Raw genomic sequence first — 19,542 nt, forward strand, 5'->3', positions numbered from 1 at the left:
AATGTGTCCAGAGGAGAGTGACTAAAATGATCAAGGGTCTGGAGAACAAGCCCTATGAGGAGCGGCTTAAGGAGCTGGACATGTTTAGCCTGAAAGAGAAGGCTGAAAGGAGATAGGATAGCCATGTATAAATATGTGAGAGGAAGCCACAGGGAGGAGGGAGCAAGCTTGTTTTCTGCTTCCTTGGAGACTAGGACGCGGAACAATGGCTTCAAACTACAAGAGAGGAGATTCCATCTGAACTTTAGGAAGAACTTCCTGACTGTGAGAGCCGTTCAGCAGTGGAACTCTCTGCCCCGGAGTGTGGTGGAGGCTCCTTCTTTGGAAGCTTTTAAGCAGAGGCTGGATGGCCATTTGTCAGGGGTGATTTGAATGCAATATTCCTGCTTCTTGGCAGAAGGGGGTTGGACTGGATGGTCCAAGAGGTCTCTTCCAACTCTTTGGTTCTATGATTTTTCTGGGACTGGGGAGTGGCTTACATACAACACAATGTGCCTGGAACAACGCAAAAAATAAACATACAATGCAACAAAAGAGAAAACCACAAGCATATAAAACAATTACTTATACTTAAAAACAGCCCCCAATAAACGAAGGGACCTGGTGAGGTTCCACTAAGTCAGATCGGACAGGACAGAGAACAAAGTCATTTGGGATTGAAGGCCAACCACAGAAGTTCATCACACTTTGGCCAAAATGGAGGCAAGTACCAAGTTCCCACTCGATGATGCACAAGCGCACCTTTGCAGAGAAAACCATGACTTTCAGTACAATTTCACAGCCATTCAGACCTCCCACGCCTCCCTCCTGATTGGCTGTGAAAGGAGACAGCTGGGATTCATGCCATGATTGGTGGGGATCCCGTTGGCATCACAATGGGAAGGAGAGGTTCCCCATGGCAGGAAGAACGGCCGATTCTTGGAGGGTTCGAAGGTCCATTCCGTTGCGAGGACACCCTGCGGAGGGGGCAAAACAGAGGAGGGAGATGGCGTGGGTGTGCAGGTGATTCCCTGATTGACTTAATGTCTCATTCCGAAGAAGGCAACAGTGCCAGGCACGGAAGACAAAAGGTGATCCTGCCACAGAGCCAGAGGGCCGGGTATCCACTCAAAAGGGTCATTTATTCACCTTTGCTTAGCCTTTGCATCTGTGGGAATCCTAGACCTCTGGACACACCTGGCCAGGTAAACAGTGCAAAACAGACCTAGTGATAAAGAGATTGTCTGTCTGTCACTTTCACACAAAAAGGGATTCCATGTCTAGGTTTGGGAGATGGCTAGAGGGATCTTTACTGAGGGTAGAGGACTCTCCGTTCCCAGGGTTGGATGTACACAGAAGGGAAGGGGACCAGGGGCCTTCACCATACATTGGAGACACCATGAATACAGTAGACCCCAAAATAGAATTCAATACATTTGTGAAAGGTTTGGGGTCCCCTTGGCAGGTATCTCCTCCTGAGGCTTCAGGGCCTTCCAAATGGTGGAACTCTGGGCCCAGGGAGGAAGCCCCCCCCCCCGGTCCTCCCTCCCTGGTGTTCCCTGCCAGGCCCGGAAGGAGAGGCCAGGCCTCCTCGGGAGGAACAGCAGCCTAGCTCTGCCTCCCAGCCTCCTTCCTTCCTGCAGCGCGGCTCCTTTAAGGCCAAGCCCCGCCCCTCTTTGGGCGCACGCCTCCTCCTCCCGCCATGACAGCGCCGGGCGGAAGTAGGCCTCCGGGGTGACGTCACGGGCACGCCATTGGAAACAGAGGGGAGGTCTCCGCGGGCGGAAGTGGGAGCGGCGCTTCTTCCGGTTGGGCCTAGCCGAGGGAGAGGCAGCAACGCCTCTCAGGTGGAGTGGGATCCTCCCGCGTGGGAGTGGAAGGTGAGGGAAGGAAGGAAGGCCTACTCGGGAGTGTGGGATGGGATGGGCAGGAGATTCCTCTGAGACTCCTCGGCAGCCTGCTCGTGGGAGGGAGGCCTGAGGCACTCCACTCGTCACTTCTTTCCAAGATGAAGAGGAAGCCTTGGGGAGAATCACCCTCCGGTATATTAGATTACAGAAAACATTGAGACCAGGCATCCTCAAACTGTGGCCCTCCAGCTGTTTGGGCCTCCAACTCCCAGAATTCCAGAGCATTGAACAAGCTGGCTAGGGCTTCTGGGAGTTGGAGGCCCAAACAGCTGGAGGGCCGCAGTTTGAGGATGCCTGATTTAGACAAAGAATGACATTGGACATCCAGACACACAGCAACCACATTGGATTTACAATTACATTGGTTAACAAACACACAAAGGGGAATTGCATTTCCACTCAACATTCACACGCATTCATCCACATGCATCCAAATATGACCATATCCTTTTCTCCCTCCTTGGAGAAGCACCTCTTTAGGCCAGAACCTGCTTTCCTGCAGCCTGCCAACGCAGAGTTCCAAAACTTCCATAACTTCAAAACCCTGAAATGCCAAAACTTCTTTCCCTAAGAACAGTGCCAAGGACCAGATCCCTGTTTTCCATACAGCAGAACGGGACTCCCTGATCTGGCCACAGTAGTCCACGCTCTGGTTACATCCCATATAGACTACTGCAGCGCGCTCTATGTGGGACTGCCTTTGAAGACTGTCTTGTCCAAGTGGTCCAACGAATGGCAGCCAGATTGCTAACAGGAGCAGCGCTCAGGGAGCGTACAACTCCTCTGTTACGCCAGATTCACAGGTTACCAATTTGCTACGGGGCACAATTCAAAGTGCAGGCTTTAGCCTATAAAGCCCTAAACGTTTCTGGCCCAACTTACCTATCCAAACGCATCTCCCCTTATGAACCATCTAGGACCTTAAGATCATCTGGAGGGGCCCTGCTCTCGTTACCGCCTTCGTCACAGATACGTCTGGCGGAGATGAGTGACAGGGCTTTCTTGATGGTGGCCCCTTGGCTATGGAAAGGCCTCCCAATAGATATCAGATCAGCCCCTTCCCTTTTAACATTCTGGAAAAAAGTCAAGACATGGCTTTTTGAACTAGCGTTTGCAAATTCAGAGTAATTGACATAGGACAATGGCACGATTAGACAGAGACCGGACAATCTTTTTAACAAGGAGACACTATGGATTTATATTTTACTAGCTGTGCCCTGCCACGCGTTGCTGTGGCCTATAGTAAAACTTACCAAAGTTGAGGTAGATATCTGGACTATTATGAAAGAGAGGTCCCTACCTATTCCTTCCCCCTTTCTCTCCTTTCTTCCTTCTCTACCTCTTTCTTTCTTTCCTTCTTTCACTACTTGGTTTCATCCTTCTCTCTTTCCTTCATTCCCTCCCCCTTTCTTCCTTTGCCTTTCTTCCCTCCCTGTTTGCTTCCTTCTTTCGCGTTTTATTTCCTTTTATTTCACCACCATCATAACAATAACAATAATGCAGTGCATTGCCTCTGGGACCTGACACCTCTCCCATCATTCCCCCTAAAAGGGTCTCAGAGGAACAATAGCATAATAATAATAATAGAAATAACAACCTTTACCCGCCACGCATTGCTGTGACCAACCTTCCCTCTTTCTCTCCTTCTTTCCCTCCTTCCTTCCTTCCCTCCCATCTTTCCTTCTCCTCTTCCTTCTCTATCTCCTTCCTTCCCCCTTTTTCTTTCTCTTCTGGCCTCTTTCCTTCCTTCTCTCTTTCCTTCTTTCCTTCCCTCCCTCTTTCTCTACATCTTCCCTCTTCCTTCACTCCCTCTTTCCTTCCTTCATTCCCTTTTTTCTTTCCTTCTCTCCTTCCTTCCTTCCCCCTTTTTCTTTCTCTTCTGGTCTCTTTTCTTCCTTCTCTCTTTCCTTCTTTCCTTCCCTCCCTCTTTCTCTACATCTTCCCCCTTCCTTCACTCCCTCTTTCCTTCCTTCATTCCCTTTTTTCTTTCCTTCTCTCCTTCCTTCCTTCCCCCTTTTTCTTTCTCTTCTGGTCTCTTTTCTTCCTTCTCTCTTTCCTTCTTTCCTTCCCTCCCTCTTTCTCTACATCTTCCCCCTTCCTTCACTCCCTCTTTCCTTCTTTCATTCCCTTTTTTCTTTCCTTCTCTCCTTCCTTCCTTCCCCCTTTTTCTTTCCCTCCCTCTGTCTCTCATTTCTTCCTTCTCTACCTCTTTCCTTCCTTCCCCCTTTTTCTTTCTCTTCTGCTGTCTCTCTTTTCTTTCCTTCCATCTTTCCTTTTCTTCTTCCTTCTTTCTCTAACTTTCCTTCCTTCCCCCTTTTCTTTATCTCCCTTTCTCTTTCTTCCTTCCTTCCTTCCTTCCTTCCTGTCTTTCCTGGATTTTGACAGGGCGGGAAGGGGTGCGGTGGGGTTTGGAGGTGGCGTGAAGTAAAAGGAGGTAAGATTGGGGCAGGCGAGTGATGGAGCGTGAGGTTGTGTGTGTGTGTGCGGCAGCGGGGGGAGTGATGGAGCGTGGGGTTGCGCGTGTGTGTGTGGCAGCGGGGGGAGTGGGGTTGCGCGTGTGTGTGTGGCGGTGGGGGGAGTGATGGAGCGTGGGGTTGCGTGTGTGTGTGCGGCGGGGGAGTGATGGAGCGTGGGGTTGTGTGTGTGCGTGCGGCAGCGGGGGGAGTGATGGAGCGTGGGGTTGCGCGTGTGTGTGTGGCAGCGGGGGGAGTGGGGTTGCGCGTGTGTGTGTGGCGGTGGGGGGAGTGATGGAGCGTGGGGTTGTGTGTGTGCGTGCGGCAGCGGGGGGAGTGATGGAGCGTGGGGTTGCGCGTGTGTGTGTGGCAGCGGGGGGAGTGGGGTTGCGCGTGTGTGTGTGGCGGTGGGGGGAGTGATGGAGCGTGGGGTTGCGCGTGTGTGTGTGGCAGCGGGGGGAGTGGGGTTGCGCGTGTGTGTGTGGCGGTGGGGGGAGTGATGGAGCGTGGGGTTGCGTGTGTGTGTGCGGCGGGGGAGTGATGGAGCGTGAGGTTGTGTGTGTGTGTGCGGCAGCGGGGGGAGTGATGGAGCGTGGGGTTGCGCGTGTGTGTGTGGCAGCGGGGGGAGTGGGGTTGCGCGTGTGTGTGTGGCGGTGGGGGGAGTGATGGAGCGTGGGGTTGCGTGTGTGTGTGCGGCGGGGGAGTGATGGAGCGTGGGGTTGTGTGTGTGCGTGCGGCGGGGGGGGAGGGTGTGTGTGTGCAGGAAGCGGCGCGGCGGGGCTTGGAGTGGGCATGGCTTCCGCAGAGGGAACTCTGTGCGCGCGCCAGGGAACTTGCGGCTGGGCACCAATGCGCATGCTCAGTTGTTTTGCCGTTTTGTGAGTGTGTTGTTGTGTTGTTTTTCATTTTGAGTAGATATGTTTGTACCTTATGGGTTGTGTTATGGGCATGGCAATTTTGGTTAAGTTTCGTTGGGGGGGTTTGTGAGTTTTGTTGATTTGCCGTTTTGTGAGTGTGTTGTTGTGTTGTTTTTCATTTTGAGTAGATATGTTTGTACCTTGTGGGTTGTGTTATGGGCATGGCAATTTTGGTTAAGTTTCGTTGGTTTTTTTTTAGTTTTGTTGTTTTGCCGTTTTGTGAGTGTGTTGTTGTGTTATTTTTCATTTTGAGTAGATATGTTTGTACCTTGTGGGTTGTGTTATGGGCATGGCAATTTTGGTACAGTTTCGTTGGGGGGGTTTTTTGAGTTTTGTTGTTTTGCCGTTTTGTGAGTGTGTTGTTGTGTTGTTTTTCATTTTGAGTAGATATGTTTGTACCTTGTGGGTTGTGTTATGGGCATGGCAATTTTGGTACAGTTTCGTTGGGGGGGTTTTGAGTTTTGTTTCCTCGTTGGATGCCCCTAACAAATTTATATATATAGATTGATTCTGTTTAGTTTCTATTATATGTAATGTTTTAATTGTATTTATGATATTTTAAGCATTGAATTTTATCTTGTACACTTCCCTGAGTGGCCTGCGAGCTGAGAAAGGGTATACAAGCACAATACATAAATAAAGTTCCCAAAGGCTTGTTCCAAAAGCCATGTTTTTACTTTCCTCCAGAAGGTCAGGGAGGGAGTTCCACCGCTGCGGGGCCACCACTGAGACGTCCCTGTCTGTCGTCCCCACCGGGCATACCTGCGAAAAAGGCAGGACTGAGAGCAGGGCCTCCCCAATCGGTCTCAAATTCCTAGAAGTTTCGTAAGGAGAGATACGTTTGGATAGGTAAACTGGCCGCGAACTATTTAGGGCTTTATAGGCTAAAACCAGCACTTTCAATTGTGTCCGGAAGCAAACTGGCAGCCAGTGGAGCTGACGCAGCAGGGGAGCTGTATGCGCCCTGAGCGCTACTCCTGTTCCCAACCTGGCTGCCGCCCGCTGGACCATTTGAAGTTTTGGAACAATCTTCAAAGGCAACCCCACATAGATGTAATCAGAGTGTGGACTACTGTGGCCAAGTCAGACTTTCCAAAATACGGGTGCAACTGGCGCACAAGTTTTAACTGTGCGAATGCTCCCCTGGCCACCACCGAGACCTGGGGTTCCAGGCTCAACAATGGGTCCAGGATCACACCCAAACTGCGAACCTGTGTCTTCAGGAGGAGTGTAACCCCATCCAACACAGGCTGTAACCCTATGCCCTGTTTGGCCTTTTGACTGACCAGGAGGACCTCTGTCTTGTCTGGATTCTATTTCAATTTGTTAGCCCTCGTGCAGCCCATTACAGCTCCCAAGCACTGGTTCATGACCTGGGCAGACTCCTTTACAGCAGCTGGGAAGGAGTGATAGAGTTGAACATCATTTGCAGACAGGTGACAGGATGATCTCCCCCAATGGCTTCATGTAGATGTTAAACAACATGGGAGACGGTATTGAGCCCTGCGGGATCCCACGGAACAATGACTGTGGGGCCGAGCAGGTATCTCCCAATAACACCTTCTGGGAACGGCCCTTTAGGAAGGACTGTAGCCACTGCAAAACAGTACCTCCGAGGCCCATTCCCACGAGATGATCCAGAAGGATACTGTGGTCAACAGTATCAAAGGCCACTGAGAAGTCCAGCAAAATCAACAGGGACACACTCCCCCTGTCCAGTTGTCGGTATAGATCACCCACTAAGGCGACCAAGGCAGTCCCAGCCTAAAACCAGACTGCACCAGATCTAGATAATCTGTGTCCTCCAAGATCACTTGGAGTTGCGAGGCCATCACATGTTCCTGTACTTTGCCCAAAAAGGGAAGATTGGGGTCCAGTGATGGTTTTTTCAACAACGGTTTTTATTATGGCTTGCTTTAAGCTGGCTCGAATATTGCCTTCCTTGAAGGAGGCATTAACCACCACCTTCACTCACCCTGCCAAACCTCTGGCTTCCTTTACTGGCCAGGATGGACAGAGGTCCAAGATGCATGTGGTTGGCCTTGCTTCTCCAAGTATCTTCTCCACATTCTTGAGCTGCACTAATTGAAATGAATCCATCAAAACGTGATAAGAAGGTGCTCGTGATACATCCTCAGAGACTGCTGTTAACATGGTGACAAGGTCTGAATGGATCAAAGTGACTTTGTCCACAAAGAACCGAGCAAATGCTTCACAGCGTGCTGTTGAGTTGTCATATTTCCCGTATTGGGAGACGGGATTTAACAACCCTCTGACTACTCGGAACAGCTCTGCTGGATGGTTCCTTGCGGACGCAATATTCACTGCAAAGAAAGATTTCTGTGCAGCTTTTATTGCTGCATTGTTTGTCCTTAGATAAGCACATAGCTCTTTTTGATATGACTCACTAAGCTCTGAACGCCACACACACTCGAGTCTCTTCTTCATTCGCTTCATAGCTGCCAGCTCCTTGTTGAACCAAGGAGCAGGTTTAGCTCGGCTACTTGAGAGGTGACATTCCGGGGCAATCGTGTCTATTGCCCTAGGTAGTTAATGATTTAGTCATTGCGGGCCTCAATCTTTACGAAGGAGGTCTCCAAAATGTTTAACTCTCACTCATTAACTGATTCGTAATCTTTATGGTGCTAATGTTGGAGAGTGGTTCCTGGTCAAAGTGGTCCCTGGTCAGGGGGTCCTGATTAAAAAAAAAAAGGTTGGGAACTAATGCACTAGACAGATGATAGAAGTGATTGTAAATGTAAATATAACCAAGCCATGCAGAATTCAAAAAGGGGCTAGGCAGGGATGCCCACTCCCACCTCTTCTATTTACACGAGTTCTTAAAGTATTGTTAAGGGACATCACAGGCGAGGAAGAGATTTCTGGAATAAGGATTGGAAAAGGAAATGGGAAAATGACAAAAGAGTAGATCTAGAGAGGTGTAGAGGGTGAAGCGTACGATATTAGCTTTCTTTGTGACTAGATTGACTCCCCCCCCCATTTTTCTTTTTTCCTTTCTCCCCCCCCCCCTTTTAAAGAAAAGGATGTATAAAAAGAGAGGGAGCAGATAACAGCAATGTTACCTGGAAATGAAGTCTGTATACATATGAGCACCCATGGAAACCAGGAGGGCCTTCTCTTCTGCGGTCTCCCCATGATGGGATGCCCTCCTCTCCAAAGCCCACCTGGGGCAGAGGTTGATGCAACTCCAGTCTCCAGGTCTACATTCTCATCCCTTTCCTTTCAAATGAAGTACAACTCATAAAATGAAAAATAGGAAAACCTATTTATTGATTTACTTTATTTATATACCGCTTTTCTCAGCCCTCAGGCCGAGAAAACAATTATGTTTCGGGAACACAAGTTAATGTTTTTAAGAAACAGATTTTTGAAAGGAGGAGGAGGAGGAGAAGGCCCCGCAGCCCCCCTCCCTCCCTCCCCGGCCCACTCCCCAACCCCCCCTGGGCACAAAGGGGGAGCGGGGGGGGGGCGGCCTGCCAGTGGCGCCTCCCTCCCTCCCTCCCTTCCTTCCTCCCCCCTTCTTTACTTCATTCCTCACTTCATCCCTCCCTCCCTCCCTTTCTTCCTTCATCACCTCCCTCCCTTCATCCCCCCTTCTTTACTTCATTCCTCACTTCATCCCTTCTTCTCTTCTTTCCTTCATCCCCCTTCTTTACTTCATTCCTCACTTCATCCCTTCCTTCCTCTCTTTCTTCATTCATCACCTCCCTCCCTTTCTTCCTTCTCTCCCTCCTTCCTCACTTCATCCCCACTTCTTTACTTCATTCCTCACTACATCCTTTCCTTCTTCTCTTCTTTCCTTCATCCCCCCTTCTTTACTTCATTCCTCACTACATCCTTTTCTTCTTCTCTTCTTTCCTTCATCCCCCTTCTTTACTTATTTCATCACTTCATCCCTTCCTTCCTCTCTTTCTTCCTTCATCACCTCCCTCCCTTTCTTCCTTCTCTCCCTCCTTCCTCACTTCATCCCCCCTTCTTTACTTCATTCCTCACTTCATCCCTTCCTTCCTCTCTTTCTTCATTCATCACCTCCCTCCCTTTCTTCCTTCTCTCCCTCCTTCCTCACTTCATCCCCACTTCTTTACTTCATTCCTCACTACATCCTTTCCTTCTTCTCTTCTTTCCTTCATCCCCCCTTCTTTACTTCATTCCTCACTTCATCCCTTCCTCACTCTCTTTCTTCCTTCATCACCTCCCTCCTTTTCTTCCTTCTCTCCCTCCTTCCTCACTTCATCCCTTCCTCCCTCTCTTATTTCCTTCCTCCCTCCCTTCCTCCCCCCTTCTTTACGTCATTCCTCACTACATCCTTTCCTTCTTCTCTTCTTTCCTTCATCCCCCCTTCTTTACTTCATTCCTCACTACATCCTTTTCTTCTTCTCTTCTTTCCTTCATCCCCCTTCTTTACTTAATTCCTCACTTCATCCCTTCCTTCCTCTCTTTCTTCCTTCATCACCTCCCTCCCTTTCTTCCTTCTCTCCCTCCTTCCTCACTTCATCCCCCCTTCTTTACTTCATTTCTCACTTCATCCCTTCCTTCCTCTCTTCCTTCCTTCATCACCTCCCTCCCTTTCTTCCTTCTCTCCCTCCTTCCTCCCTTCATCCCTTCCTCCCTCTCTTCTTTCCTCCCTCCCTCCCTCCCTCCCTCCCTTCATCCCCCCTTCTTTACTTCATTCCTCACTACATCCTTTCCTTCTTCTCTTCTTTCCTTCATCCCCCCTTCTTTACTTCATTCCTCACTTCATCCCTTCCTCCCTCTCTTTCTTCCTTCATCACCTCCCTCCCTTTCTTCCTTCTCTCCCTCCTTCCTCACTTCATCCCTTCTCTTCTTTCCTTCCTCCCTCTCTTCTTCTCTTCCTTCCGCTCTTCCTTCCTTGCTCCCTTTCTTCCCTTCTCTTCCTCATCCCTTCATACAATCATATAGATGGATGGATGGGTGTGAGTGAGTGTGTGTCAAGGAAAATCTGGGCACTTGAGTGGGGCTGGTCACATGCTATGTTTTGAAATGTGCTTATTTCCTTCAAAAGTGTGCTTTAGGGATGCCAGGTGCCCTGTTTGTGTCATTGGCCCCGCCCTCCCTTCTTCCTTCTCTCCCCCTTCCTTACTTCATCCCTCTCTTCCTTCCGCACTTTCTTCCTTGCTCCCTTCATCCCTTTCTTCCCTTCTCTCTCTCCCGCCTTACTTCTTTCCCCACTTCATCTCTTCCTTCCACTCTTCCTTCCTTGCTCCCTTCCTTCATCTCTTTCTTCCCTTCTCTCCCTCCCCCTCCCTTTCTTCCTTCCTCGCCCCTTCCTTACTTCTTTCCTCCCTTCATCTCTTCCTTCCACTCTTTCTTTCTTTCTTCCCTTCTATAACTCCCTTCCTTTCTTCCTTCCTCGTCCCTTCCTTACTGCATTCCTCCCTTCATCCCTCCCTTCCTCTCTTCCTCCCGCTCTTCCTTCCTTGATCCCTTCCTTTGTTCCTTTCTTCATTGTCTCCCCCCTTCCTTACTTCATTCCTTCCTTCATCCCTTACTTCCCTTCTCTCCCTCCCTCCCTCCCTTTTGTCTTCCCCTCCCTTCTCTTTCGTTCTTCTCTCCCCCCTTCCTTACTTAATTCCTCCCTTCATCCCTTCCTTCCGCTCTTCCTTCCTTGCTCCTTTCCTCCCTCCCTTTCTTCCTTCTCTCCCTTCATCCCTTCCTTCCTCCCTTCACAGATGTGCTCTTCTGCGACTGAGGCTTGCGCTCTCTGTGTCATTGGCACCTCCCTTCTTTCCTCCCTTTCTTCCTTCTCTCCCTCCGTCCTTACTTCATTCCTCCCATCATCCTTCCTTCCTACTACTCATCCTTCCTTACTCCCTTTCTTTCTTCCTTCCTATCTTCCTCCCTCACTTTCTTTCTTCTCTCCGTCTTTCCTTACTTCATTCCTTCCTTCCTCTCTTCCTTCCACTCTTCCTTCTTTTCTTCCCTTCTCCCCCTCCCTCCCTTTCTTTTTTCTCCCCCTCCTTCCTTACTTCATTCCTCCCTTCGTCCCTTCCTTCCTCCCTTCCTTCTGCACTTCCTTCCTTGCTCCCTTCCCTCCTCCCATTCTTTCCTCTCTCCTTCCTTACTTCATTCCTCCCATCATCCTTCCTTCCTACTTCTCATCCTTCCTTACTCCCTTTCTTTCTTCCTTCCTATCTTCCTTCCTTCCTTCCTCCCTTCCTCCCTCACTTTCTTTCTTCTCTCCGTCTTTCCTTACTTCATTCCTTCCTTCCTCTCTTCCTTCCACTCTTCCTTCCACTCTTCCTTCCTTCCTTCCCTTCTCCCCCTCCCTCCCTTTCTTCCTTCTCTCCCTACTCCCTTTCTTCCTTCTCTCCCTTCATCCCTTCCTTCCTCCCTTCCTTCTGCACTTCCTTCCTTGCTCCCTTCCTTTCTCCCATTCTTTCCTCTCTCCTTCCTTACTTCATTCCTCCCATCATCCTTCCTTCCTACTGTAGCAGGAACGCGGAGAACGCGATTCCCAACCCAAACTTTCCAGGATCTTACCAGTCCGCTATGGATCCGAAGCAAGAGTCCAAACAGTTAGCAGGCAAGCACAAGTTGATTCATATTGCGCAATAGGAGACAGACAGGCAGAGGGTCATGCGCGCAGCATGCCAGTACAAGTTCTGCCCGTCCTGAGCCCTCTGGCTCCGGGGTTAATATAGCCGGGTTGTTTAGGGCAAAGAAGTTCCTCTTTTCCCCTATGGACGGTTTCGGGTTAGGCAAACATTTCCTTCAGCACAAACACTTCGGGGAATCGGCCCACCACAAACCGTCTAGCATTTTGTAAGACCCTTCCGTTCTTGTCAACAACCCCCCATAGACATTCATATTAGCCAAGCATATTGCAAACATTCTTTACAGGAACTTGGCCGACCACAAACGGCTTCTTGGAACAGGCTATTGTGACACTTGCCTCAAGAGGCAGGCTGCATCTTGATTAGAAGTTGGAAATATGCTTTCCCTAGCATCTTAGAGACAGACAGGCATAGGTAGGCCTCAAAATGGAGATACTTTGGTCCACTGCTCACCTCACTACCGCTCATCCTTCCTTACTCTCTTCCTTCCTTCCTTTCTTTCTTCCCTCCTCCCTTCCTCCCTCACTTTCTTTCTTCTCTCCATCTTTCCTTACTTCATTCCTCCCTTCATCTTTCCTTCCACTCATCCTTCCTTACTCCCTCCCTTTTCTTCCTTCTCTCCTTCCTTCCTTCATTCTTCCATTCATGCTTTCTTCATTCCTCCCTTCATGCTTTCTTCATTCCTCCCTTCATCCCTTCCTCCCTCTCTTCCTTCCACTCTTCCTCCCTTCCTCCCTTTCTTCCCTTCTCCCCCTCCCTCCCTTTCTTCCTTCTCTCCCTCCTTCCTTACTTCATTCCTCCCATCATCCTTCCTTCCTTCCTACTACTCATCCTTCCTTACTCCCACCCTCCCTTTTCTTCCTTCCTTCATTCTTCCATTCATGCTTTTTTCATTCATCCCTTCCTTCCTCTCTTCCTTCCTTGCTCCCTTCCTTCATCCCTGTATTCCCTTCTCTCCCTCCCTCCATTTCGTCCTTCCTCGCCCCTTTCCTTGCTTCATTCCTCCCTTCCTCCCTTCCTTCCTCTCTTCCTTCTGCTCTTCCTTCCTTGCTCCCTTCCCTCCTCCCATTCTTTCCTCTCTCCTTCCTTACTTCATTCCTCCCTTCATCTGTCATGAATGACTTTTCAATGACTTCAAAGCATAGGTTCTTTTTATTGCAATTTCCAGTGTGAGAAGGTAGATCAGATTACAGACCAACATTGAGACATACAGATTCTATGCAACGACATTGGACAATGCCTAAGAACACTGCCAAGGACCAGATCTCTGTTTTCCATACAGCAGAACCTGACTCCCTGCACTAAATCACAGACTCCAAAAGCGCCTTCCTTCTTCCTCTTGAGAAAGAAGCCCCAAAGTGTCCAGAATCATGCTTTCCCAGAGCATATCTGACACTCTCCGAATACACCACTTCTGTCCATCCATGGAGCAGAGCATGGTGGGTGGAGCAGCCTCCTCGGTCTGTCACACTTTTGAGCATTATCTGGAGTTTCAGAGTGAGGTGTGATCTGTCAGTAAAATGTGAATAATGGGAAATTTAAATGGTATGTTTGGAGCCAGTAATGTGAACGTATGCAGGACTCTCCAGTGAGGATTGAGTTGAGACTACAGAAGAAGTGGCCAGTTTCCTAGAAGGGGCTTTGCAAGTGTTTCCTGCTTCCTCTGATGTGGACGGGCCTTGTGTCATCACTTAGGAATTTACTGGGCGTGCTTTACTGATAACAAGCGCCATTATTATGAAGAAGCCTGCGCAACGGAATGGACTTCAGTTTTGAACTGCTAGCTGAGGCTGCTGATTTACCGGAGCAGTGACAAGATCTATGGGCTTACTTTGTATATAGTGTAATTGTCTTTACGACTACAATAAAAGCTGTTTATTGCTGATTTTGGCTGCTGAGCTGTGAAATGCTTCCAGCGATTGATGGGTGTTTTGTGTGGGACTGCAAGGTTTCAGTGATGCCTATGATATCATATTTGTGGTGTTGTGCTAAAAGTTGGAGTTTGTCTTGTTTATTTCCCATGCTCTGTCCATTAGTGTAGACATGTGAGTCCCTGAGATCTCCCCTCAGCTGTTTAATTGGGATAATTGTGCTTTTGGTACTTGGTCCTCGTTGTGTTTGTGCAGCCCTCCGTTTAGCCTTCTGGCGGTTGCCTGGCATTGTGGGTAAAGTAGTGTTCGCAAGGCTGTTGTCCCCCTCCCCCGGTGGACCTAGTTTAAAGTGCCCCTAATGAGTTTTGCGAGTCTGTGAGCAAAAAGGTGTTTTCCTACTTGTGTGAGATGCACCCCATCCCTTGCCAGTTAGCCATCCTCCTGGAAAAGCAGGCCATGGTCAAGGAAGCCAAAGCGTTCCTCCTGACACCATTTTCTAAGCCAGTTATTGACCTGTACTATTTTTCTGGCCCTTGTGGGTCCGTGTCTTACAACAGGGAGGAGGGATGATGAAAAGGCCACCTGTACATTACATTGTTTTAGCTTTGTTCCGAGAGCTTGAAAATAATTTATGATCTTTTGAAACGTATGCCTAGCAGTATCATTGGTTCCTACATGAATCAACATGAGGGGAGGACGGTGATGGGGCTTGAGGAGCCTGGTGAGCCTCTGAGTGATGTGGTGTATTTTTCCCCCTGGTAAGCAGCATATTTCTCGAGTCATCCCATCTGGTCTGGAAATGATGGCTTCCGTTCCGTAGGGAGTCGCCTACTGCCAAGACCTGTTTACAAGACGCCTCCCTCCCTTTCTTCCTTCTCTCCCTCCTTCCTTACTTCATTCCCCCCTTCATCCCCTCCTTCCTCTCTTCCTTCCGCTCTTCCTTCCTTGCTCCCTTCCTTCCTCCCTTTCTTCCCTTCTCCCTCCTCCTCCCTTTCTTCCTTCTCTCCCTCCTTCCTTACTTCATTCCCCCCTTCATCCCTTCCTTCCTCTCTTCCTTCCGCTCTTCCTTCCTTGCTCCCTTCCTTCCTTCCTCCCTTTCTTCCCTTCTCCCCCTCCCTCCCTTTTTTCTTCTCTCCCTCCTTCCTTACTTCACTCCCCCCTTCATCCCTTCCTTCCGCTCTTCCTTCCTTGCTCCCTTTCTTCCCTTCTCCCCCTCCCTCCCTTTTTTCTTCTCTTCCTGCTTCCTTACTTCATTCCTCCCTTTGTCCCTTCCTTCCTCACTTCCTTATTTATTTATTTGCTGTATTTATATACCGCGTTCATACAGAGAGATCTAGAGGGTGAAGCGTATGATTTTAGCTTTCTTTGTGACAAGATTGGAAGAGACCGGAGGTCACCTAACTTCCCCCCTATTTTTCTTTTCCCCTCGCTCACTTTTTAAGAAAAGGATGTATAAAAAATGAGGGTGCAGCTAAAAGCAATGTTCCATGGACATGAAATCTGTATAAATATGAGCACCAGTGGAAGCCAGGAGGGCCTTCTCTTCTGCGGTCTCCCCATGATGGGATGCCCTCCTCTCCAAAGTCCACCTGGTGCAGAGGTTGATGCAATTCCAGTCTCCAGGTCTGCATTATCATGCCTTCCTTTTAAAATCAATTACAACTCATAAAATGAAAAATAGTAAAACCTAAACAATTGTGTTTCGGGAATGCATGCTCATGTTTTTAAGAAACACATTTTACAAAGCAGACACACAACACTGTGGAGCTGGAGGTAACACGTGAAGCCTGGGTTGGCTGCAACACATCCACCGCTCCCCATTCATGAGCAAAGGAAGGGCGGGAAGGATGTCAGTGCCTTCGGGAGGCAGGAAGAGGAGGGCAGGGGGGCCTGCAAAGACAGGAGGGGAGGGTGGACTCAAAAGGAGAAGGCCCAAAAAGCCACACGGAGGAAGAATCCCTGGCCTTCCAAGGAGGAGAAGAGCCTGCTTCCCCTTTGAAATCCTGTGTCTGTTTCCTGCAGGATTCTAGAGTTTGTAGTTAAGAGAAGCCAAGGACCTCCCTGGCTGAGAATGAGAAAGGCCCCTCCCTGAACACCTGGCAGCGTAAGAAATCGCACACGGAGAATCTTGGGGCCCAGTCCCCTTTGTACCTGAGGAAGGATTGTTTGTAGTTGGGCAAGTGTCAAAGTATTTGTCACCTGGCACTGGGCACCTTCCCTCTTCCTCTTGGTTTGCTACAGCACTAGACTTCCTCTTCCCTATTTAACTCCTGAAGAGATTTCCCTCTCATTTCTCTGGCAGGTAACTTCGGAACAAGTTCTGCGAAGAACACCTTGTGAGAGCTTTGCCTGAGGAGTGCTGCAAGTTCAAAGTGACTTCAAGATACACAGCAATGACAACAAGAAAAAATAAGTACTAGAGAAATATTTTTGAGACTACATCCCTGTGCACTTAAAGGGGGGAAATAAGATTTTGCTGTAAAAAGAGAGGCTTGGGAAAGCAAGCAGAAGATTACAGCAGTACAAAAACTGCTGTTCAGGAGGTTATATCTGTGAACCCCTGGCATCATATTTGAATTGTAAATGTGAAAGAATGGCAAGCCCTCTACCTCCCTATCCTAGATCAGACACAGGGGAGAAGTTACATCAGTGTATGGAGTGTGGAAAACAATTTGAAAAGAATTGTTTCCTTACTGTACATGACCGGACCCACACAGGGGAGAAGCCATATAAATGCATGGAATGTGGAGAAAGCTTCAGTCGTGGAGATAGTCTGCGTTCCCATCAAAGGAAGCACACAGGGGAGAAGCCATATAAATGCATGGAATGTGGAGAAAGCTTCAGTCTGAGTGGCAATCTACGTCGCCATCAACGGATCCACACAGGGGAGAAGCCATATAAATGTATGGAATGTGGAGAAAGCTTCAGTCTGAGTGGCCATCTACGGTCCCATCAAAGGATCCACACAGGGGAGAAGCCATATCAATGTGTGGAATGTGGAGAAAGCTTCAGTCAGAGTGGCCATCTACGGTCCCATCAAAGGATCCACACAGGGGAGAAGCCATATAAATGTATGGAATGTGGAAAGAGCTTCAGTCGGAATGACACTCTACGTTCCCATCAAAGGATCCACACCGGGGCGAAGCCATATAAATGTAAGGAATGTGGAAAGAGCTTCAGTGAGAGTGGCACTCTACGTTCCCATCAAAGGATCCACACAGGGGAGAAGCCATATAAATGTAAGGAATGTGGAAAGAGCTTCAGTCGGAATGACACTCTACGGTCCCATCAAAGGATCCACACAGGGGAGAAGCCACATAAATGTATGGAATGTGGAGAAAGTTTCAGTTGCAGTGGCCATCTACGTTCCCATCAAAGGATCCACACAGGGGAGAAGCCATATAAATGTATGGAATGTGGAAAGAGCTTCAGTCACAGTTGCACTCTACGTTCCCATCAAAGGATCCACACAGGGGAGAAGCCATATAAATGTATGGAATGTGGAGAAAGCTTCAGTGAGAGTGGCCATCTACGGTCCCATCAAAGGAAGCACACAGGGGAGAAGCCATATAAATGTATGGAATGTGGAAAGAGCTTCAGTCACAGTGGCAATCTTCGTTCCCACCAAATGACTCACACAGTACAGAAGCCATAGAAGTGCATAGAATGTGGAGAAAGTTTCAGTCAGAGTAACTATCTCGATTCCTTCCAAATCTATCTACATTGCTTTCAAAGGAGCCACATAGTAGAGAAGCCATATAAATGCACGGAATGTGGGAAGAGCTTTAGAGGATGTTCAGCATACAATAAACATCACGGAACTCATGCGCCGCTAGAGGAGACCTGCCTTTCAGTTTCTGAGCTCTTTTTCAAAAAAATATTGGAAGGAAAGAGGAAGGCCGGCACCTCTCTCTCTCTCTCTCTCTCTCTCTCTCTCTCTCTCTCTACCATGGACTAGTTTGTGTGGCCTTGGTCAATGGCTACTGGGAGCAGGTCTCACTCAAAAGGGGATTTTTCTCCGTATTGCAGCAAGCTCCGAAGGGGTTCCCCTCGCCTCCTCCATAAGAAACCCATCCCAGGCTTCTAGGGTGATCTGTGGAGGTTTGCTGAAAGGAGCAGCCGCTGAGATCTCTGGAGAAAAGGGTTCTGAAAAAGAAGAGCTCTTTGGTAGCAGAGAAGGTCATCTCTTCATACCCTCGTCTCCCGTCTTGGCTCTGTTGCCCCTCGGTTAGAATTTTGGCCTCTAGCCATGTACCTGTCACCCTTTTCTGGACTTTGTTGTATCCTGAATAGTTGATTATAAATTCTGGACTGACTTCTGGTTGAGAACTCACAGCATGTTGTGAATGAGAACTTATTGCTTAATGTTTGTTATAGATGTTTTTCTTGATTGAACAATTGATGTTTATATAGATTTTGCCCATGGTGTTGAGACAATAATAATCTTATTGTATGTAATGTATGCATTGTGTAATTCAGTGTTATAATTGATTGAGTTATTGAACAACTTAACACATTGATACATAGACTGACAGGTCGCATGAGGAGCTGGAGCTGATAGAGGTAGCCCATCCGCCTCTTCCTGGATTCAAACCTGCAACCTGTCAGTCTTCAGTCCTGCCGGCACAGGGGTTTAACCCACTGCGCTACCAGGGGCTCCTTGTGTTCATTATTACTCCCACTGTGCTGATGCAATTGTATTATATTAGCCGGACTGGCGCAATGGGTTAAACCCTTGTGCCGGTTGAACTGCTGACCTGAAGGTTGGTGGTTCAAATCCACGAGACAGAGTGAGCTCCTATCCTGACAGACACCCTTGCTTCCCATGCGGAGACGTGAGAGAAGCCTCCCAGCAGGATGGTAGCACATTCGGGCATCCCCTAGGCATCGTCTTTGCAGATGTCCACTTCTCTCACGCCAGAAGTGACTTACAGTATGTTCTCATTTCTTTTCTGACACGATAAAAAGGTGGACTCAAGACTTTAATTTTCTTATAAGCAAATATGGTCTTGGCTTACCTTGTGTTTGTTTAATAAACGTCAGGCTTTATACCAGGAGAACCCTGGAACACGGGACCATCCGCCTTGCTTTGTGTGTACCTATTTATTTACAGTATTTGTATTCCGCCCTTCTCACCCCGCAAGGGACTCAGGGCGGATTACAATGTACATATACATGGCAAACATTCAGTGCCATAGACACACAACATATATAGACAGACATATATCCCTGCTTAGAGTGAACTCCTTTCCATACTTGAGACGGTTGAATCCTCACCGTTGGGCAAGGGTCCATTCGGATACGCAGCACATCTCCCTCACGGCAGAGAACGGAAGACAAAGAATGGTGACAACGGCTGGTGAAGATTCACGTCCATCAGTCGAGATGGACAAGTTAACTGAATTGATGAAGTATAGAACAGCATTTAAAGGAAATAGAGATGAAAGTCATATAGTGAGAGAGAGGCTTATAGACTAGAGTTTGTTGCCCGTTAGTTGTTGCAACCGTGCCAGGCACAGAAGACAAAAGGTGATCATGCCACAGATCCAGAGGGTCACCATTCCAAAGGCTCATTTATTCACCTTTGCTTAGCCTTTTCTTCTGTGGGAATCCTAGATCTCTGGACACAAAAGGTCAGGTAAATAGTGCAAAACATCCCTACTGATAAAGGGATTGTTTATCTGTCAATCACACACAAAAGGGATTCCATGTCTAGGCTGGGAGAGCGCTAGAGGGATATTTACTGATGGTCCTGGACTCTCCGTTCCCAGGGTTGTATGTACATAGAGGGTATGGGGACCAGGTGCCTTCACCAT

The 19,542-nt window shown here is 48.6% G+C and overlaps 1 protein-coding gene across 1 annotated transcript; it reads left to right on the top strand.

The window, feature by feature from the left end:
• The first annotated feature begins 1,773 nt into the window (after positions 1-1,773).
• On the top strand, positions 1,774-18,801 carry LOC137095997 (zinc finger protein ZFP2-like). Its single transcript, XM_067463284.1, has 2 exons — positions 1,774-1,859; positions 16,029-18,801. Exon 2 carries the CDS (start codon positions 16,320-16,322, stop codon positions 17,379-17,381), a length of 1,062 nt encoding a protein of 353 aa, XP_067319385.1. The 5' UTR covers positions 1,774-1,859; positions 16,029-16,319; the 3' UTR covers positions 17,382-18,801.
• The last annotated feature ends 741 nt before the right edge of the window (positions 18,802-19,542 follow it).

This window comes from Anolis sagrei, chromosome 2, assembly GCF_037176765.1.
Source record: "Anolis sagrei isolate rAnoSag1 chromosome 2, rAnoSag1.mat, whole genome shotgun sequence".
Lineage (NCBI taxonomy): Eukaryota > Metazoa > Chordata > Lepidosauria > Squamata > Dactyloidae > Anolis > Anolis sagrei.